We start from the raw sequence: 23235 nt of genomic DNA on the forward strand, positions 1-23235 counted from the left end.
CACTATAGATATATCAAGAACAAAATATATAGAAACACTTTGCTGGTTTTGGTCTTTTCATTAGATTAACAACAAAAACAGAAGAACAAAGATCTCATCCCTGTGAGACTTGTGACTATAAACCACACACAAAAGCATTGAGCCAACAAGTTAAAAACATTTATTGTTGATACTTCCATAATGTACAAAAAAAAACCTTCTAATGTGCACATCAAACAAGAAAAAACTGTGCAGCACTGTGCAGAGAGATCAAATGAGAAAGAGCTCATGAGCAGACAGAAGCAGGCTCACAGCAAAGTTACATTCAGCCATCAGGACACAAACTGCCCAGTCCTGTATATATAAACAAAGAGGTGTATTTTTTGTACCTCTAACTGATTGGAACAGGCAGTCAGTACAAAGAAGCTTACCAAAAAGAAAACCACCATCAAAAAGCCTAAAAGAAAAACATTTTATTGTCATGCTTTGCAGGAAAAATCAGCAAAAAACAGGAAAATCAGCAGTTTTTATGGCACTTTACTTTTCCTCATGTCTGAAACATTCAAAGGAAAAGTATTCAGTGGGTCCTGATGGGACTGGAGCTACAGTTTCTTCACAGTTGAAACCCAATATCCTGCTCCTAGCTTGTTAATCACCTCATCCAGTCATTACAGCGGATTTAAGAAACAAAAACAGGTCAGACTCCCCGTAATGATGCATGCATCAGCCCATCAGAGTACAGAGGCATTACAGGAGGCTGTACACTTTAGCAAACACAACCACTATTTAAAACAAGAGAAAAGTCACAGCGCAAAAGTTTCAAATTACAGATATTCACCATGAACCACAGAAAAACTCCATTTACAAGGTACGACGTTGGCAGCTTGGTTCTGTCTCGCACATTTAAACTGCAGTTTATTTATCACAAAGGTTTGCTACACACCTCTCAAACACTTCAACTAACTACATCATAGTTCAAAAACAACAGATTCAAATGAATGATTTCATAATTATAGCAACATCTTTGTCTGACATCAACATAGTACTGGCAATATAAGGCTCCAACTCCCACACCAACACCAAAGGAGATCATATAAATACATCAAATTATAACAAATAATAGGTGAGATTGTCATAATGTCTGAAATGAGCTCGTCTAAACATTCAACTGAACCAGAGCAAGAGGTGGTGATTGTCCAGCCCTTTCCCCAAACATCACATGATGAAACAGGGCCCCCCTATGGCTGCTGTTGGATCTGCACTCTTATTATTTCAGCTCACACTGAAAACAAACACAGTAGAGCAACAGGACGAGACAGTTTCCGGTCAGCCCTTAATTTCTCTCTTTGCCCTTACAAGGTCTGGACTACCAGGTAGGATGAGTTTGGTCGTTTGCAGGTCAAAGAAATACAAATATTTAGAGCACAGAGAGACAAAATTCACTGAAAAGCACTTATTTTTAAACCTGTAAAGGTTAATCCTTCTATGTTTCTGAATTGAAATAAAATAAAGTGATATTTATTTGAAATCCAGACACAAAAAAACTCACTTTTTCACCAAATTTACCCCAGTTTTACCCAAGGTTTGGAGCTCAGCTACCATTGTAGAGGTTAAAGTCTGGCCTTTTGGGGGGAATTAACACTTGTGATTCAGTGACAGTTTTGTAAACTCAATAATGACGTTACAGTCTCATTTAACCTCTGAAAATCTCAGACTATTTACACAAAAGTAGCTCAGAAATCTGCAAAGCGCCCTCTTTTCAAATAAAATGCCCTCATTATCACAGCGTGCTCATGTTAGCCCTCATAAACTCAGACCCGTTTCAAAATCAAGTGTTGTTAAGGCATTTTGACAGTTTGAAAAGAGAGAGGCTTGGAGGTTTCTCAGGGTAGTTTTCATAACTAGGTGCTTATTATTTCAGAGCATCTCAAACCATTACATTTTAATTTAAAAAGGGTTCCAATTTTTGAATTTTGGTTCAATTTTCTTTTTAAATGTAGCTAATTTTCAATCCATTGGTGGAGACACAGTTAGTCTTACTCTTCATTGTTCATGATAATTTGGTGATTTAATGCGATAATTAATGAATAAACGTTGTGAAATTTCATTTTTAACCTCCAGTTGCGCAAAAGCTAATTTATATTCCTTGCTTCCAATCACTTAAAAAATGTTTTATTTTTACTATTATTTTATATTATTTCAAAATAAAGTCACTCTTTTGTCTGTTTTGGAACTCCATACTTGTCTTTTAACCTGCAAATGACCAAAAAGATGTTTGTTTTTGCAACTTCTAACAGCTAATATGGGAGAGAATTTAACAAGGAAAAGTGAACAGTGATTTTATTACAATAAAAATACTGAACAGAGTTGTATGTACGTGTCTGTTATCAGCCATAAATAATATGTATTCAGAAAAACAGCAAATATTTGTTCTCATTTGTTGTTGTTTCTGAGATTTATCAGTTCATTAGCTCTTGTTTTTCATCAAGTCTTCTATTTATAACCTGTTTTTGTTTTGTTTTACCTTAATTGAAATGTAGGAAGTGGGGGATTCATTAAATATGAATTTAATCGTATGTTTTGTTTATGCACAGCATCTTGTGTTACATTAAAGTAACACAAGAAGTCGGGTTGACTGATTGACTCTTTTCTGCACAGACTTGTTTTTGACATTTGTTCTTTGCCAACACTTGTTTGTACAGAAACTAGAAATTCAGTCATATTTGATATCAGCTGTTGCAGAATATTTTGAATATGTAGGCCTATCATTTTTAAAAAGTATAATGTAGTTCAGGTAAATAAGATTTGTCACAGTCGGGTAATTTTTCGTTTCTCTGCTGTTGGGGTAAATCAAAGATGTGTTGCTAAAATAATAAAAAAACAAATGTATTCTTGTGTGCATGTAATAAAGTATACTGTACATTGACATACTGCGTAAATATACTGTAGCACTGCGTTATTGAAAAACACTAATCTGTCGTATGTTTTGCTCGTCTTTAGCAAAGACAAGATAAAGTACTTTGAAGGCCTCCAGGTTTCAACACTGATTTAGTCTCGAGCATCATAAAAGCACTTTGTTCAACCCTTTTCTTTACTTTGCAGTTTTGTTTAAAACTCAAAAAAGACAAATCTCTTTTTTCTCTGAAAGAATCAACAGAAGTCAAAATAGTTGTTTTGTGCTTAAAGGCACTTTTTGAGACACAAAGTACGTTGGGAGTCAGAGGGAAAAATCTGCAGTGACATCGGTTGCAAAGCTAGCTCAGCCTTTGCAAACAGAAATACGTCCGTGCAAAACTCAGTGGAGTTGATTAATTTGTCTTTGGAATGAGAGGATTACCCCCGAGTTAACATCCCTTTCTGAAAGTAACATCCATCTTAATGTGCTTGTTTGAAAGCAGAAAGAGAAATAGCAAACAGTGACAGAAACTGCAGAAAGACAGGTACCCCGAGGTGGAGGAGTTCACATGACAAGAAGCCCTCGACGGATTGTTCATATGGTCGTATTTCAGACACTGGTCAGGACTTTTTATCCCAAAAACGGTGAAGTGTTTTGATGTTGCTAACGCCTCACTTCCACCTGTTCAGTGTTAAAACATCCTGCAGGAGGCTGGTGAAGAGGCTCGGCTTTAAAAAGAGAATCAGTATCACAGCCTGTTGCCTCCACAGCAGCCTCATAGACACTGAAAGTTCAAGATAAAAAAAAAAAACTGTAATAAACACTAAATTTGCACAAATAAAATACATGGACAAAAACTGCAGTTTCATGCAAGCAGTTGAACTCACGATACTTTAGCCATGAGTCCATTATAATTGACATTTTCTGTACGAACGGCTGTTTTTAAAACCACGGACACACTGATCTCCAAAAGATGTCCTCTTCTTCTTCCGCTTCTCTTGTTTCAGTGCTGAGATTCAAATGAGGCTTGTGTTTGTGGTTGTAGTCAGCAAACCTCAGCACTGTGCTAACATCTAGTAAAGACCCTCTTAGTCGTCATATTACCCTGGTAACATTTTTTCTGTTTTTTGGCATTTCACATAACAATAGAAAATAAGTCCTTCCCATAAATACTGAATGGATTAATCTCCTCCTACACATTCCTTCGTCTTCAAACACCCACTATATTGTTTTAGAGCAGTCACAGGTCACACAGTAAAAGGACAATCGCCCAGTTTGGAGAAAAAACTGAGCTTTGACAACCAGTCTCTTGTTGTACTTCTGCTGACTTCTTCAGCGCTCAACAGGTTCAGAAAGTTTGGGCGATGAAAACAGCAACGTCAGCGTCCACAATGTTCCAGCTGCTCCTCAATAACATTGGATTGATCGTGAATTTGAACTCTGATGGGGGACTATCAGAATTTAGCAGCAGAACCCCAAATCTTATAAACTATAGCCAAAAAAATAAACTGGACACTACATCTCCCATGATGCAACAGGCCATTTCTCTCCTCCTTATGAACATCTGTCCGCCTCCAGACGTAGATTATGTCACAGATTTATCAAGAAATGTTATGACACTGATCTAAGAGTGAACAATATAACTGCTTAAAATACTACATTTTCCATAATTCAACACACCATTCCTCGAAGAAGGAGCCTCATTATGAACATCTGTAGCCTTCCATCTTAGTTCAGGCCACAGATTCACATTTAAAGATTCCTCATCTAACCTTAAATAACCCTGGTGACATCATGATGACATCACCAACGTCAAAAACCCTGGACACTACATTTCCCATGATGCAACAAACCCTTTCTTTTTAGGAGATTTTTCTTGAACTCTTTAACACTGATCTGAGAATCAAGCATATTATGGCAAAAAAACAACACTTGAAACTACATTTCCCATAATTCAACATGCCCTGTCTTTCCAATTAATGCTTTTCAATATTAGCCTTCAATCTCAGTTTATGATACAGATTTTCAGTTGAAGTTCATAGCCACTTTTCAGCCCTTTGAGAGCCACACAACATTAAACCTGATGTCACAAGTGCCCCTCTTTTATGATATTTACATGGCCCAGTGTTGTGTCGTACTTTAAATTGTATGGCAGCTGTGATTTCTTTGTTTAAAGAGGAATAAAAATATCAATAGGTACTGACTGAAATATGTTTTGAGAGGGAAACTGGAGAAGAAAATGTTAAAAAACCTTCCTCAGACAGACTGGAATGATCACCATGAGAGGGCACAGACTGTGGAGCAGCTGCAGTAAACTGGTTCCTCTGTGCTTTACAGCAGCAAATCCTGTAGCACCAGACAGTTTCAAACACTAACACAATATATACAGAGAAAACTGGTGACAGCCCGATGACACTTTAGATTTACATTATCATGCCCTTTGAAGAACAAGAAAGGCTGCAGGACAGGAGGACAGAGTTTTTCTCATGCTGTGCCTGATCCAGGTCAAAGGTCATGACATGAGGAGATTCATTATTTGGCAGCTGACTTTCAGGTTTGGTTGTGGGTGAATCCAGTCAGACCAGAGGCTGCTCTGGGTCGGTGGAGTTGAGCTGTGTTTCCATCACGGTGTCGTCTGGGTATGGATTTGGGTAGGGGTTGAGAAACGGATTGTTGAGGCTGGTCATGGGCAGGAGGGTGGGCGTGGCAGGTTTGGCGGCATCCAGTCCAGAGGTAGCAGCTTTGTCATCGACTGTTCCTGACGCTGCGTCCCCAGCGGTGGAGCTCAGGTGGCCGGGGTCTCCGCCTGCAAGCTGGACATGCGGATCTGCGAGCTGCTCTTGCTGAGGATGGACAGCTGTGTGCCCCCGTTCACCCCACTGCTCGCCAGCGAAGGATGCCGGTGCTTCAGGTCCACAGCAAAGTACCTGTTCACCGTCCAGCTGCGCCATTTCCTCTTGATCTCCGATTGCACCTTGAGGGATATACTTCACAAGGTCATTATTAATGGACCTTGCTGGAAAGAGACAAGCTCACTGTCCCTCAGCCTCACTCTAACTCTGTGCTGCATTCAAGGCTCACTGTCTTAGATTTTTACTCATATTAAATTTCAAACAGAACTTTCTTAATAGGAAGATTTGCCACATTTTACGTCTCCAACACCAAATTAAACTGTACGTAGTGTTTCAAACAGAGGTTAAGTGGTACTAAAATAATGGAAACACAAATGGTACTGCTGATTTTCTGCACATTTTTTACAACAATTACTTTTTTTCAAAAAAAATCATTTAGTGTACAATAATCTGTACAATAACATTTCTAAATGTTTGTTTTGAACAATAGGCCTTTGGTATATGTGTAGGTGGACCTGTCAGGTAAAACCATAGGCCCAGACAAAAATAACTTCTGCATTCTTACAGTTTGTTATCTTTAACTGTTGTGGGAAATTTACTAAGAAGCTCACTACAGAGAAGGGCTGCACAATATGAAAAAAAAAAGGGATATTGCAATATGTTTTCTTTCTGCGATACTTATAGCGATATGAAAAATATACAAAATCAGAACATGTAAATATTGTGTTTTCATAAACATATATGCAAATAAAAATGAATATAATCTCCGTTATAATTTTTGACTTTAAATCTTTTTAAATTTCCAAATTTCTAAAACTTTTAACCCTCCTGTTATGTTTGTTTCTTTGTAACAGCAATAATGTTCCTGGGTCAATTTGACCCTAAGCATATTCAATTATCCAAGTGTCAGAACCCAAAAAAATCCCAATAAACTTTTTTTTAAAATCTCCTTATCAACTCCATTACTAACCATTTAAATCAATATTTAGTGCAATGGTGTTCTTTACTTCTCACAGATCATGGTTCATGGATCATGAGAACAACTTGCTCGTTTTTCATGAAAATTCATGTTAAAACTTTTTTTAATGTATAATAGAAATACCTAAATATAAATACAATAGTTTTACATGACTTAGATTTTTGTTTATTTTATTTTACATTTTGATTTTGTTTCTTTTCATGAAGTGATGTTGATAAATTAACACGAGACACCTCTTCTGTCACATGCTGCCCAGATTTGTATGCTTATCTAGCTAGTTTAGAAGGCACATATTGCCTAAAATGGACTTTAAAAAGGGTCAATTTGACCCACAACATAACAGGAGGGTTAAACTGCTAATTGCTAATTGCTCCACAATCAGACACGAAACAAGAGCAAACTGAACAGTGCAGCAAAACTTGATGGTTGTTTTTGCTCAGAGCAGATAGCGGGTGCAAATGATGTGCTATTCTTGGTGCTATTAACAGCATTTGAAACATGGTATCCATGTATTTGTATTTTAGCCTGTAGGAACATTATAATATTTTGTTTCTTGATGTATTCACTCTGTGACATCAATCTGGATTTTGATCTGACAGCCTCATGTTTGTGATTCAACTCATTTAATTATGTAAGATTGTCTCTTTCTCTTTGTGGTGAACAGCGACCCAAAATGTGTTCTTGATAAATTTCCAACAACTTCAAAAATAAAAGCGTGTAGGAGTTGTTGTTTTTTTTTTTATATCTGAGGGATTTTCTTGACAAATAAAAACACAAAAATAAAGATCCTATTTAAAGCAGTAATTCAAGTGATTTTCTTTAAAAAACTCTAACTGATCAGATATGCAACATGTGAGTTCATAAAGTGATGCCATGTAGCAAAGTTTCAGGAGCAGGACCACACCTCTTCCAGCACTCATTCTCACTTTTCCCATTGGGTTTCCTGTTTCTCTCTTTCCTCTTAATCATCAGTAAGAACTTATACATCAAATTCAGAATAACTTCTCCAATAAATTAATAAACGATTGTCAAATTTGATCCCATTGATGGTGTGCTCCTTGCTTGTGAAACTGCTATAAAAGTGTCAGCGACTGATTTAAAGGATGTTTACCTCTCCGTTCAGGAAGCAGTAGAGGACGGCCACCACAAAGCCCTGAGGAGACACAGACAGTCCAAACATGAGACATAAACATACTTTCTGTCTGTGAAAGTGAGACTGCTGTTTAAAGATTCACTGTGCTGATACAACTGATCATACATCAGGCTCCAAATGTGAGGTTTAAAACATTGTCTCATCACTCCTCAGATGCCTTCATGTAGAATAAATCTGTGAGGAGTGATGGGCCTGGATGCTGGACACATACTATGGCCTGCTGCAAAAAATACTTGAAACATGTTGTCTGACTGAAATTTTAGGGTTCCAAAGCTACAAACTTTAAAGAAATTGTTCCATGTTGGTGTTAAAAATGGAAAGTTTGGCTCCACCATAACATTTCTGTAACACCCAAATACAATAAATAATTGAATTGTCTTATTAAGGCAGCAGAACACAAGATACAGCTGTGCTTGTTAAGGTTTTGAAGCCCTCTTAGTCCATTATCCATCAACTTTGAGTCATATCAGTCAATTAAATGCTAAAATACTGTATGTAGGAAAAGACCCAGGGTTGAAAATGCTTAAACTGACCCAAGAAGAATTGACATCCAGTAACTCAGGTCAGATTTAAAACCTTATAGGCTGTATTTCAATCAACAACTCTACTTTACAGTTCTGCTTATGTCCTACTTTGTTCTCTGGCTGTCATTGTAACTTTTTTTCCCTGTGTTTACGTAAACTGTTCTTTTTTAAATCCAAACCATGACGGCAGAACAGTCACCTGGAAGGATCCAAGGCCGAGCTCAAACACCAGACGCTCTCTCTTGCTGACGTTCTCAGGGGAGAAAGCGAACACGGTATAATGGATCCCAAACAGAGGAATCAAGAGCAGAGTGGAGCGGGCCAACCTCCTGCAGAGCATATGGGTACACACACAAACACACACATGTACCGACACAGAATTATTAACAAGAAGACAGGAGCACAGTAAGTGTGTCCTCATTAAAATCAGTACAAAAAGGTAAAACAACATCCTGTCTAATTCAGCAACACTTCCTCTGCTAATCATTCAAATTCTTTAAATGTGAAAATAGTTCATGCTTCCAGACAAATGAAGAATTGCTGCTTATAACTTGAATTATTTTAAATTCTTAACAATAATAACAATTGGTGAACAACTCCCTCTACTTCTAACACAGCCAGACCAAGTTGCAATTTTCATTCGAAATGAGCTTAACCTCAACCAACTATGACAGTTAAATGCTGCTTTAACATGAAGATAGAATAATAAAATAACAGACCAGTTAAGAGGGAAAGTTCACTGCATTTAATGCTTTTACTTTTGATAATACTTGTGTATATTCTTAATTTAATCAGGACCTTTCTGAAGGATTGGTCACAGATTTTGTGTTTCTTGTTGTTTTATTTGTGAGTATGTCGACGTGTGTCTTGGTACACAGCTACAGCTACGACATTTAGCTATGTGGCTATGCTAATTAGCGCTAGCACTTTTCCATGACAAATAAAAATCATCCACTAGATCTTCAAATCTGCAGACGTGGGGAGTAAAACCGACCTTTGTGTTTATCAAGACAGCCTACAACTAGCATGCCTCCCTCCTAAGCTCCTTGTTAGCACACATGTGTGCAGGTAATGAAAAACAGAGGAGGGGTTCAGTATTATTTTATACAGTCTATGGGCTGAACAAGCTCCGAGTTCTGACCTCCGTGACAGACCGGATATTGTTGTGACGTAACAAAAACACGGAAGTCTGAAACGGCTCGTTTCACACACATTTACAGAAAGGTGGAGAAATCAAAACAGGGGCAGAATGGATTTTTTTTCATTCTCGGGGGGTTTGTAGACATGCCAGGGAAACATATTTCAGGTAGAGAACCATTAAAAAGTGGATTTTGCATGATATGTCACCTTTAAGTATGTAGAAGGTTAAGGTCTCATTGAAATAATTTCTGTCATCAAAACATGTTTTACGGTTTATTGTCAGGTGTGAATCGTAAAATAACTCACAGGTAAATACTGGATTCATTTCCGCCGATGTCTGGAGACTGTAACTTCTGGACGAGGATGATGATGATGCCGATGAAGAGCACAAAGTTGACCTGTTAAAAAAAAAAAAGGAATTTGTTCAGATAACAATTTATTTTATAGTTTCCAGTGAAGGGGTCATTTCAAATATTCAAATGGCTCCTTCAAAAGAACTGTAAAATGTGGACTCAGAAATTGGACTACCTACAAGATACTAGTTTTATTTTCTAAATTAATTCTCCTGTATGTGTCGCTCAAAACTTTGGACTTAGATGGCTTGTTAGGCAAATAATCAAACAGAGTAATAGCATACCATAATTGAAGCCAGCACAGGTCCCTTGATCACCCACCAGATGGCAGCGTTGTCGTTCATGTCCCAACATCTGAGAGAACAAGAGCACCACATTCAGCTCCTGATCCACCCACCTTCAACATAAGCGTCACATCTGCTCCTTATAACTCACCCTATATCATCAAAGTGGAGCCTCAACACTGCCCAGATGGTCACACACAATGTGGGGGCTCCTGTTGTGATGAAAATTATAAAGAGAACATGATATCATGATACAAATCATTCACAAAAACGTGAAATCTAGTGTGTGAGGTCATCATCTCACCCCAGCCGATGATGATGTACCAGTAGAAGTATCTCTTCTCGGGGAAGAAGGTCTCCACCAGTAAAGTGAAGAGGTACAGACCCTCGATGAAGAGCCAGAAGTAGTTGGAGAGGACGCAGTAATGGAAGAATATCATCACGGCTCGACACTCCAGCTTCAAGGAGAGGAAAGAAGGGAAAAGGTGAGAAGAGAAAGAAAACTGAAACAAAAATAGAAAATCTGTGGAGAGTGAGAGAGCAGTGTGGGCGTGTTGGTGTTACTCACAGTATGTATAAAGCAGTGCTCGCTGTCCTCTTTGGCGTACAGTACACCATCTTTGATGAAGACAGAAATAGCTCTCAGGATGAAGGACACAAATAGGTTCATGTGGATGAAGTTCCTGGTACAGTGCAGCTTCCTGTGTGGAACATACGGACATGAACAGACTGAGCATCATGTGATCATTTACTGGAGAAAAGCAAGAATACTGTGACATGTTTGTAATGTTCCTAGTCATTCATTAACACCTCCAACGCTTTTAATCCTTCCTCATGTTAATTATTAGTTTACACACTGCAGTATTAGTATCAGTTACTTAGCAGCAGCAGCAGAAGTGATGATAGTACAGGCAGATGTGAGTTTGGGATGATTTCTGTGGTGGCAGTAATAGGAGGGTTTGAATTGTAGCGGTAGCAGCAGTTGTAATAGAAAGAATAGTGGCAATAATAGCTGAGATTCAATCAGGACCACTCACATCAAAATAATTAATTATCTGCATGCAATAAGTCATATTTGGCAGTATGGCTCTGTTCTGGGAGCTACCTGCCCTTCCATGTGCCTATGTGGAATGCCAAAGCCTAAAGTGGAGAAAGCACACCTCCCTTCTCTTTCAGATGCATACATGAAAAGCCAAGGCAGGGAGAGCAGCAGCAAAGACCCACGGGGCGAGCATCAGTGACAATACACATGACAATGTTAAAATCAGACACAGCAGAAAAGGAGGAGCTGGGGTTGAGGCTGGTTACAAAGCAGTTTACAGGGTTAGCAGCTAGAGAAGACAGCCTGAAGCAGTTTAAATAGAACACACATTTTTCTATTTGTCAATTGGATGCATAGATGTTATCAGATGGTGTTAAAAGCACCTGATGTGCTGTAGGCCGAGGTTGACTTCTTATGCTCAATCAGTGGTAGGTTTGATCATGTAAGTGGTGCTGTAGTAGTACTGGTAACAGTTGTAGTACTAGTGGTTTTAACTATAGCAATACAAGCAGTCAGCAGTAGTATTAATAAGAGTCAATAAGTAGCAAAAAAAAAGAAGTGCATTAAACTGTCAAAGACTGTCTTAGAGATGGATGGCATGATGGCCAAAAGTGAAACCAAAACATTTGGAACCCCCCCCCCCCCCTACTAACTGCCTGCAGTACATTTTCTCTAAAACATGCTTTCTTTTTTATTTACAAAGCCCTCCATAACCTAGCTCCCTCCCACCTTACCGACCTTCTGCAGCCATACAATCCCTCCTGCAACCTCCGCTCCACCAATGCCAACCTCCTCACCCCTCTCACCAAACCCAAGCACCGACCCTGGGGGGACAGGGCCTTCTCTGTCGCTGACCCCACCCTCTAGAACTCTAGAAGGGTTTGAACCTATAATTGATTGATTTTTGTTTGTTTTTTTTTGTTTTGTTTTTTGTTTTGGTGCTTTGTTTTCCCTTGCTTTTCTATTGTATAATTTATTTTCCTGTAAAGTGTGTTAGAGAAACTTTTAAAGTGCTTTTATGAATAAAATGTATTATTATTATTATTATTATTATTATTATTATTATTATTATTATTATTATTATTATTATTATTGTTGTTATTATTATTATTATTGTTATTATTATTATTATTATTATTATTATTATTATTATTATTATTATTATTATTATTATTGTTATTATTATTATTATTGTTGTTGTTGTTATTATTATTATTAGTATTGTTATTATTATTATTTTTGTTATTATTTTTATCATTGTTATTATTATAATCTTTTTATCTTTACATTATTCAGATTTATTTTGGACATGATAACATGACACTATGATAACAGCCTGGCTACATGAGGAAGAAATAGAGAAAAAACATGACCATGGACCACATGTTCATGATGCAGTGCTGCACATTGTTATGCTTAATATCTTATTTTATTCCTTCTTTCTATTAATATTTTGACTTTTTTCATACTGTGTATAAGAGCATTCTGTAATAACCATAGACTCTATAAAATATGGATGTGGTATCCATGACGTCACACATCTGTTTCTGAAGAGCTGTTTTGAGGCCAGTCGGAGGCGGCAGCCATATTGCTGCTGTCGAGTGATTGTGACGTATAGAGGCGGGCTTTGAGCCTCCTAGCCAACAGCTGCAGTGTTCCCGCAGTCCGCTGTGCCTCTCATTGGAAGACTCATAATCTCAATATCTTCGAAATAGCCTTGTTAGAAAAAAATTCACCCCCCTCACAGTGTGTGCCGATCGAGAAATGAGCTTTCCAGACTACACTCGTCTTTTTTACTAATTTATAATCTTTATAAATTATCTTTATTTTTATCTTTATAAAAATGTTTTATAAATGTATATGTATAAAAACTCCTCCCCTCCGGCAGGCGCTACAGATCACTGTGCGCCAAAACAACCCGCCATAAGAACAGTTTCTTATCAGATATGCAACAATTCTCAAGCAGAATTCCATATTTCTATTTTTTGTATTATTTAACTTCTATTTTATAATGTAAAACTACCTCTGCAACTCACCACTGCACTTTATCATATTATTTTAGCCTGTACATATTAGTCAAGCTATTTGTTGTTTCTTTGTATTTATAGCTAAGGTTATTGTTATTATATTTTCATTTTATTTTTTATTGTAGTTCTTATTCTTATTCCTATTCTTATGCCTTGTACAAAGAGAGCACAGTTTACCAAAGTCAAATTCCTTGTGTGTTCAAGCATACTTGGCGAATAAAGCTGATTCTGATTCTGATTCTGATGTTTATTTCTGCTGTAAAGATCGTCTTTTTCACATGTGTACGTGACTTCCGATACTTCCGGAGCCAGCCTCAAGCGGATCCTCGACGAACTGCAGTTTTTAACACTTCCGCATTGGAGTCATATTTTTAGACTGGAGGTTGCCACTTGGTAATAACTTAATCCCCCCCTATTTCTGGTTCTGATTCTGATTAATACTGGCTCATTAGGTTAATCAGTGAACAGCTGCATTCAATCATCACAGACTAGTTGCATCTGCAAATATGCAAATGTATTCTTTGCTAAAGTGGCTGGTCTAAAATGATTACATAAATCCCTTATTTGATAATGCTGGCTTATGAGAGGGACGTCGCACATGAGATCATTCCTTGAATCACCTGGTAATGAACAACAGAATGCCTTGTACTTGTCACACAGAGGGAGACGAAATTATTAATGATTATAATGTTCTTACTCCCCTTTCCAAGAACAAGGACATCTCGTCATCTGTGCTATCAGTGAGTCTACCTTTTTGAAAAGTATCACCACTCATTGTTCACTGATAGGACAGCTTGCATTCAGACATGCAGATGTTTTATGGAGACACCTTTGCAGTTATGGCGGGCAATTGTGGAAGTTCATCAGATTCTGCTACATTTATTCTTTATTATGAAGAAGAGTTCATTTTTCTGAGTTTGATTGAGTTAATAGAAGTTTAACTCCATGATTGGTGGCTCTGTTGACAAATGAGGCCCCACGGCAGTGCTGAGAGAAAACGTAACGTAACCCATGAGTGTCTGCTTCAAATCAATATAAGGGTCTGCTATACTGTAGTCTGGGCTGAGAGAGCTTGGACATTTTAATGGTAAGTTAAATGAGTGTTTTGGTTGGCAGTAGTAGTGTGACGTCAATACTGCAGCTTCACCAGCGGATCCCTAATGCTCACAGTCTGTCTCCAAATATGCAACATGCTGGCGCCAGTCACAGGGTTACTTTGGCATCAATTTTGCACAGTGGGGAGGTGGTGAGGACATTATTTATCTCTATACACGGATAATGACTTCAATTTAAAGTGCTGCAAATGCGATTACAAAAGTACAGGAGTATCAGCACAATTATTAGTAGCATCCTGGTTTTAGCATTAATGCTTGTAATAGCAGCAGTAAAGGTAGTACTAAAAAAATATGACTTTGACTGAAAACTTCCGTATGGTGGCAAATCTTAGGCCTATAATATAATTTTTAGCAATCTGAATGGAACTTTTTTGTCCTCACTTTTTTATTGTACACCTGTGTAAGATTTGAAACCCTTCAAGAGATGCAACACTGTCTGCAGAATTTTAACTCTGCGTGATAGACCTGATCTTTCCCATCACTTCTCTCTCTACTGCAGCTCCAGCATTCACAACCAGGCGGCACATTCTGAGCTAAAAAAGGAAGCCAAAGCACAAGTGCCAAAAATTGCAGTTCCCTAAGTGTCCACTTGAGGCTGGCTCAAAAAGTGAGTCAATCCCTATTTGGCTGTATAGTAAACTAATTTATTGCAGAGTCCGACATATCTGCAGACAGATTTTGGTATCAACAGATTACTTTTCCGCTCTATACAAAGGCTTTAAGTTTTTCATAATTTAGGGTGTGGCTGCTTTGAGTGACAGGTGAGTCTGCTGGTTATGTCAGCTCATTCCAAAATATTCCGAAAAGATAGCCCACAAAAATATGCGACATCACAGCGGCTATATTACTTCTTATTCAGAGTCATTGACGGCCTCTTAATGTCTCACCTGAACCTGCACAGGATGACCATGGCCATAGTGAGGGAGACCAGTGATGTGCTGTAGCCCACGGTGTACAGAGCCTTCACTGACACATAGTACATGTCCTGAAAAAAAAAGAAAAAAGTAGTGTTATGTTCAGAAAATGTCTCATTGGATCTTTAAATATTATACACACAGCTTCAGACACAGTGGCATACTGACCGTATGGCTGCTGTTTCCCTCCTCATACAGGCAGGCGTCGATGTAATGAGGGAAGGTTTCTGACCAGCCAAACTCAGTGCAGTTACGACTCACCTTCCCCAGCTCTGTGGACACAGAACACTCAAAGTGACTGGGGGAAATCTGCTTATTTAAAGGCTAAAATCAGCCTGGCATGACCATTACTGCCTGTACAGTATGAAACTACTTATTTATCATGGGCAGTTGGCAGCAAAAGAGAATTTTAACAAAATTGTGCAAAAGTATTGATCATCAAAAAGCTCTATATGAGGACAAAAAAAGAGTCAAGCTTTCCCAAGATGTCCTTAGCAATGGCTTATTAAAACATGTTGTTCTTAAATTCTAGCAACAGACTTAAAAACAGCATACCGAAGTCTTCTTCACTTATAAATTGAGAGAAGAGTTCGGGACAGTTGACTTCGACCACCTCGCCGAGCCTGGCAGGCTGCCAACACGTCAGGTTGTCCCACATCCACGGGCAACCTGAAGAAAGGAAGGGTGGACAAATGATTCAATGCAACTTATTAAAATCATTTTTGAAAACAGCATCCTTTAAGTTCTCATAGTATCACATCTGCGTCTTTTCTTCGTCTCATTTTGATAGAAAACAAATCAAATCATCCCTTGTTATGTTTTTCTTTAAAGCTGCTGTGAGGAAGTTATAGCTGATTGTTTTGCTGACTTTCATCTGATCTTGTCCTGTACTTGGTGAGATAGTATTTTCTGACAAAAAATACCATCCTGCTTTCTCTGAGCGGTCAAACGTGTCACTCACTGTGAAACCCATTCAAAACTCCTCACAGGGGCTTTAAATATCAACCTGTCCTCAGGTTGTTGTTGCAACACCTTTTATTTCAAACACATTTCATAAAAGCATTTTTGTCAGAAAACTTGAGACACTAAGAAGACTTTCAATTTCACAGGAAGTCTGAATGATGATTCAGGAGTCATTGACAAAGACCTGCTCAGTTGTTGTGATTTAGAAGGGGTGGGAAAAGCCACAGCATGCAAGAGTAAGATTTGACTGAGCAGTATGTGCTGACTCCTGTCCCACTTTATGCCCCGTTTTTAACCAAAAGAGGTCAGTCCAGAAACACTCTCCCTCTGGATGTATCATGTGCTTCTATAAACACCACAGAAAAAGAAGAAATAAGGTCTACTAGATATTATATTTTTCAGGTTTTGTACTTTGTTTCTGTTTCATTGCCACACTCTTATGATGCAGAGGATATCTTGGTGCCTTGTAGTCTCATTTTTGGGGGGGTCACTCCAAATCATAAAGACTTCAAAACAGGGTGAAGAAGAAACAATGGCACAGAGCCTCTCTCTAAAGGCTCTTTCAGGCATGAACAACTCTCGCCTCTTTCACAAACGCACTCCTGAAAAGTTCTGAAAACCTTCAGGAACTCTGCCCCAGAAAGGTTCCAAAATTGCTCAGACAAAAATGTTGTTCAGTCTTGAAGTTGTCCGTGGTGTCTCAGGAGGCAGGATGTGACATAAAAGCACACTGCAGGACAATGCAACAGAGATCTAAGCAATGATGACAGTTTCTGAATTTGAATCAATACAAGAAATTAACTGATGTGTAAACAACTTTGCTATCATTCTCCCTCTTCAATCTTGAATGTTTTTATTCATCTTATTAAATGTCACTTTTCATTTAGCACAAGCTGCATGACACTCATAGTGGATTTACTGTACTACTCCCTGCGGCTTTCTCTAATCAGCTTGACTAATTACCGAGGGGACAGGCAGGAAAATTCCAGAAAAGGTCAGGGTGAAAATGTGCTGTTTGCAGTCACACATGCAGTCCACCTTGGAAATTTCAATACTTTTCCAGCAGTTTAGTACATGTGTGAATACAGCTTTGTTTAATTTAGATATGGGGAACTCCAGGGTAGAGCACACAGGAAGAGGTAGAGGAAACTTCTGAATGTTGAGTTCCCCCAGATTAATATTACTATGGCATGCAAAATGTTCCTGCAATACAAACACAAGGATAAAAAAAACGTAACCCTGCTAACTGAAACTCTGCTCAGTGTGAACACCATCATCCCACCCACTCACTTCTGATGTATGTTCCACACTGTTACCTGCTCCTGAGTTTGTGCTGAGGTGCTAACAGGAAAAAAACAGCTTAGAGTGAACACATTTGGCTATTTACGTTTGCACATGCTCCTCATCCAGATGTCAGAAATACTCAGGAGTGTGGTGCAAGTGTGAACAAGGCTTCAGTCATATGTTCTCTTCATCCATAATGGAATCAGGCAGACAGACAGGCACAAATCAGTCACTGTCTCATCTATCAGCTTTAATTAATATGGTCATCATATTGAGATGATTCCATTTAAAGCCTTCATCCCTCACTCTCTCTGCAGGGAGAAAGGAAACAGTAATGCATTTTTTTGCTTCCTGAAAATCTTTGCAGGCCCTGTTTTGGTTAAGAAAAAAAGCTCAGTATAACTGCAAAGTCTAATGAACTGAGCAGAGTCAAGTAGAATCTTCTAATTAATGTGGAGGCACTTAAGATATTCTTGCTGTTAATCTCTGCATTTATTATTTTTATTTTATTGAGCCTGTGTTGGAGATTGTTACAAAATCAACGAAATAGTGATTAGTATGAGGAGAAGGGATTAAAGGCTGAACAAACAAACAAACTCGCACAAACTTACCAAACTCTGGATCATTCCCAGGATCGTCCGAGGCGATCATCTCCATGCATTTCTCCTGCTCCCGTTTGGTTACACAGTTTGAGGCGACCTGTTGGCTGAAAACCTGGAAAACAACACAAACAAACAGAGTCACACACACAGCACAGGGAGAGAGGGAGAAGTGTCTGAAGATTGCATCAGAGAAGAGAGAGAGGACCCAAAGGTAAAATAGAAATATTTTGCTTCATTAGTTTCAGCATGCGGTTTGTGCCACATTGTGGGAGAGGTCTCAGCTTCAGGATCTGTTTAAACACTCCACCAATTAAACAAACAAGTCTCAGAACTGCTGCCTCTCTCCCCATATTCACTGACCCAGAGGAGGGGCGCTAATCTCAAGAAAACAAGGCAGGAAAAGCTTTCACACTTGCACTTTTCACACCGGACCGTGCCAGGCATTACCCCCATCTGTTAAGAAACCCGACACACAGAGAGGAGTGTTTGAGATCACACTGACAGCCAGCGTCCCAGAGCTGCGACTCCACAAACAGAGGTCAAGTCCAGAGAAGTCTTTTTCATGCCCCCTCTGACAGCCTCACAAAGTGGGGCTGACGCGGGGACTCGGGCTGGGGGTCTGCTTAGAAGACATTCGTGTCTGTGCGTTGGCGTCAGGCTAGGAGACGACGCGTCACAGCTTTACGAGGTGCAGCAGAGGAGCAGTAGAGTGTTTATTCTCTGACGTCAATGACACTCAACAGGGATTCATGCTGTGAGGATTTACCGGAGTGATGGAGACACGGGAGTTTGGGGAAACAAGTATATGAATCACGCTCGGCAGGGATAGCACCGTTTCTGCAGAGCTTCTTATAAATTGTTGGACCAGTTTCTTACAGTATTTCAACACAGATTCATCTTAAACCACTTGTTGGACACAGGTTGTAATATTTTTGGGTTTACATGTGCATGTAAACTACATAAATCTGTGGGTGTCCATCCTGTCTGCAGTAAAATGAAGGGTTGATTAAAGTAATACATCGATAGGGAACTCTGTGATCTCATCTCACTTCTATAACAACTCCGTTTCTTCCTACGATCATTGCCCGGAGGTGGACTGACTTTGTCACACCGTCATGTTTCTGTGACATTTATATCGAAGGCAAGACGAAACAGGGGGATTACATTTCACACCTTGAACTGACAATATGAAAAGGGCTTTAGTGTCTTTCAGCTCATTGTTTCCACCTTCATGTCCTCAAATGTGTTTAACCTGTCCTGTCTAAGCACTCACATAAAATCTTGTCTCCTACAGCGGCTAACTGTTTTCAGAATAAAAAAAAACAAAACGCTTTTCAACCAGCAAAAGAAAAGGGACCAAAGGCAGACCAAAAAAGTGTCAGTTGATTTAACAAGGCACACCAGAAAAAGAGCATTTTTTCTCCCGGATTGGGGTTGAAAAGCATTAATGATGCTTTCATATTATGAATGAGTGGGAATTATTTTGTAGCATTTAGTTACCTTTTTAAAGAAACATTGACTAGATTTGAAATTTGTCCTCATCTTTGTCTATAACATTTTTGGCAGTGTTACAGCTTGTAGACCTTTTCATGAGCTGATCTTGTTTGGGTTCGGATTTTCCTTCTTTGTTCATGTTTCATTTTGTAGATTCCCTTCTTTCATGCCTTAGTACCCCCCCCCCCCCCAAGTTTATTCTGTGTCATTAGTTATCCTACGTCTTCCTTGTGTTCAGTGATCCATATCTCGTATTGCATCTTATGTATTTTCTTGTGTTTCTTAGTCTAGTCTATTGTGTTTTCTGTTTTATTTTGTAGTTCTGTATCCCTGTGCTACCAGTTTTAGTTTTACTTCCTGCCCTTGTGTGTTTCCCTTCTTTTTTGATTGCACTCATTAGTTTCACCTGTGTCCTGTGTTCCATACCTGTGTTGATTACTCTGTGTATTTAGTTTCTCTTTCTCCTGCTTTGTGTTTGATCATTGCACATCACTCCTGTGTTCTGTGTGTTGCTTTCCTTGTGTTTTATTTTGGACTTTTTAGCTTCATAGACATTTCAGTAAGTTTTGTTTGACCCTTTGTTCTTTTGTTAAATAAAACATTTAATTTCTAAAATGCAGGGGTGCTGGTGGCCTAGCGGTCCAAGTGCCCCACATACAGAGGCTACAGTCCTAGTCGCAGTCGCCAGTTGAATTCCCGGCCGGTCGACCATTTCCTGCATGTCCTCCCCCGCTCTCTACTCCCCAAATTTCCTGTCTCTCTTCAGCTGACCTATCAAATAAAGGCAAAAAGGCCAAAAAATATAACTTGAAAAAAAAAAGTTTAAATCTGCACTTGGGTCTTCCTTCCTATGTTTTCCCAATTTGATAGATCTTTGTCCTTGAATATTTCCCCGGATCAGTAAAAGTGTGATTCGCAGTCTCTGCAGTATTCTCAGAATCCATAAACTGCACATGTCATGGATTAAATATAATTTGTTACATTTTTATGTTGCAGATATTTCCGACATCAAACACCTCAAAAGTTCAGTAGAAAGTTACCTGAAGCTAATTTGAAGTACATTAAAGGCTCAAACACCTCTGTTCTCGCCCACACACAGCTAAGGAAAGGTCAAAGCAGGTCAACTGAGTGGAAACACCTGACATTTTAGGAAAGAGAATGATTTTTGTCTAGAGTCAATATCAAAAATCAGTAAAAAAAGATCACAATGAGTTTAGCAGGACAAAGTTGAATATACTGTATGTTGAAGATGTGATTTGAACCTGGAGCACCAACTTCAAGAGTTGTATGTCGTAGTCAGCTCTCCACTCCTTATCCTCACTCTCACGTCCTTATTGTAAGGTTTTCATTGTTTTACATTAAGTACTGGCAGTGGACATTAATCATTTATGCACATTAAGTTTGTCTGCACTTTAATGGCAGTCAACAGGTTTGTTAAAATTATGTATGTTCAAAGTATCAGGAGATCAAAGTCTCCTAAAGTTTAAAAACCTACCTCTGTGCTTCTGTTTGTTTCTCTGCAGTGTAACCTCCTGTGACTAATTATAACATATCAGTCTGCTCTAAATATCCAATATATGTCTAATTAGGTCACACTGTGTTCATACAGAGTGGTCTGCAGCTCAGTACGAGAGTGGGCGTGCATGTGGGTGTCGAGTCACAATATTTAAAACAAACACACCCCCTTCTGGAATCCTCAAACCCTGGCTTTAGTTTTACACAAACATCTAGAAAGTAGTGACAAAAAGTTCTGGATGTGCTTCAGCTGATGGCTAAAGAGTGGGATGTAACGGCTGCAATGTAACCTTACAGAGCATGTCCTTCCATTATAGACATCAAATAATGGAGCTGGTTTTAAGCCACAGACTGACATATCTGGCATCACTTTCATGTTTGCAGCCAGTGATTCATTTGTACCAACTGTTACTTCTCTCACAGCTTCATTCATTTTTTCCCTTATTACTGATACTCTCCAGTGCGCAGTCAGATCTATGTCACCGACCTTGATAAGATCATGAATGGGAAAACCGAGATTCTCCATCCGGGGGCTTCTGTTGGCTTAGCGCTTCAAGCAAGGACCCCGTATACAGAGGCTTTAGTCGTCATCACTGGTGCAACTCCCAGTTATGACATTTTGCTGCACGGAACCCCAGGAGTCCCCCATGAGCTCAAGACATTGGAAACCACTCCTCCCTGCTTCTCATGTGATTTCTGTTGCATCCAAGGGTAGTCCCCCCCCCCCCCCCCCCCCCACCTAAGTATCTGGCATCATGCTGGTTTGGAAAATAGACAGTTTTCTTCTGTCCTATCTTCCTTTAGGGTCCTTGAACACACCTGCAAAAGAGCACCGCAAGCAGCCTCTCATTTATCTGCAGTAGAAGACACATAGAGAACTCTCCTTCAATACAAGAAGGACAATTGAGCCCTCCTCTTGTCAACGAGCTGACTCCTGCCATGGAGAATCCAACCATCCACGCAGGGATTTCTTGTGAACTGAAACTGATCTGGACTTGATTTTTGAGTCGCGCCACTGGTTTGGGTCAAATTGGTTGGCCAGCAGTCAACTCTTGCACAGTGAAAACAGAGCCAAAGTCTGATTCCCAGACTTCAGGGCTCTTTTTCCTGATTGTGCCTGAGAAGAAGACAAAGTCATCTTCTTCTTCTTCATCACAGATTTTAATAGACAGGAATGACGTTGAATCAAAAATGAATAGATGATCAGACTGCACACTGAGCCGTCGTTCCTGCCACACACTGATCAATGAATTATTGATGCAGACACTCCATATGGTTACTCTAACTGTGAATGAGAGTACAAGTGCGTAAAATCAGACCTCGACTCCTGTTTGCTGAATATATTCACGTGAATCTCCACTTGTTGCTGAGTCTGTTTTGCACATGGATCAATCAGCTGTGAGTAAGTATGGTCATACAGAAACTGAACGTAGATAAGACATTTTATTCTTACAAGGTGCCAAACTTTAAAAATTTAAGTTGTCTTACCAAGGATAAGAGGATGAGGACAGGGAGGGTCAGCGGGTTGACGGTAGCAGCAGACATTTTGTGTTTCTTGGGCGTGTCCTTAAAACACGGAGCTCTTACAGGCGGACACAACAGGACTTCAGCTCACCTCGGGACCTGGAAACCACAGAAAGAGTGAGGTATTAAGAGACAGGTGTGTGCAGGATGTCACCAGGATGCAAATAGAACATTTGAATAAGCTTTCTTTGAGTGTCTGTATGAAGCAGACCCAAATTGGAAAGCACTTAGTGATTTAAACGACAGAAAATGTTTAAAGAAGCCCCATTAGGACCTGAGTTTGCCTTAAAGTAAACATGTGATGCATTAAATCAGTGTCTCTCTTTAATGTATTTAGGTCAGGACTTGGCTAACAGCAGAGTAACAGGGTGCTGCTTGAAGGCACAGAGAGACTATAGTGTCCCACTGAGCTTTGTCTGAAGCTCTCTCCACAGAGGGCACATGTGTATAGATGACAGCATCATCAGCATATAGCTGTGTTTCTGCTCTGAAGACATTACTCAGGTCATTTTTAAAATAGAGAACAAAACATGCCATAAAACGGAACCCTTAGCCGCCACACAGTCATAAACATGCAATAACCAGGTTTCTCATT

General features: G+C 39.2%; 1 protein-coding gene across 1 annotated transcript; it reads right to left on the minus strand.

Annotated features, from left to right (window-relative positions):
* Positions 1-137: 137 nt before the first annotated feature.
* On the minus strand, positions 138-22740 carry adcyap1r1b (adenylate cyclase activating polypeptide 1b (pituitary) receptor type I). Its single transcript, XM_034701315.1, has 13 exons — positions 22605-22740; positions 18117-18219; positions 15814-15927; positions 15427-15530; positions 15232-15329; positions 10729-10861; positions 10465-10618; positions 10312-10372; positions 10161-10230; positions 9830-9921; positions 8583-8712; positions 7818-7859; positions 138-5849 (listed from the first exon to the last, which is right to left on the minus strand). The coding sequence occupies exons 1-13, from the start codon at positions 22659-22661 to the stop codon at positions 5661-5663; spliced, it is 1347 nt and encodes a 448-aa protein (XP_034557206.1). The 5' UTR covers positions 22662-22740; the 3' UTR covers positions 138-5660.
* Positions 22741-23235: the final 495 nt, after the last annotated feature.

The sequence above is a fragment of the Notolabrus celidotus genome, chromosome 2, assembly GCF_009762535.1.
Source record: "Notolabrus celidotus isolate fNotCel1 chromosome 2, fNotCel1.pri, whole genome shotgun sequence".
NCBI classification, from domain to species: domain Eukaryota; kingdom Metazoa; phylum Chordata; class Actinopteri; order Labriformes; family Labridae; genus Notolabrus; species Notolabrus celidotus.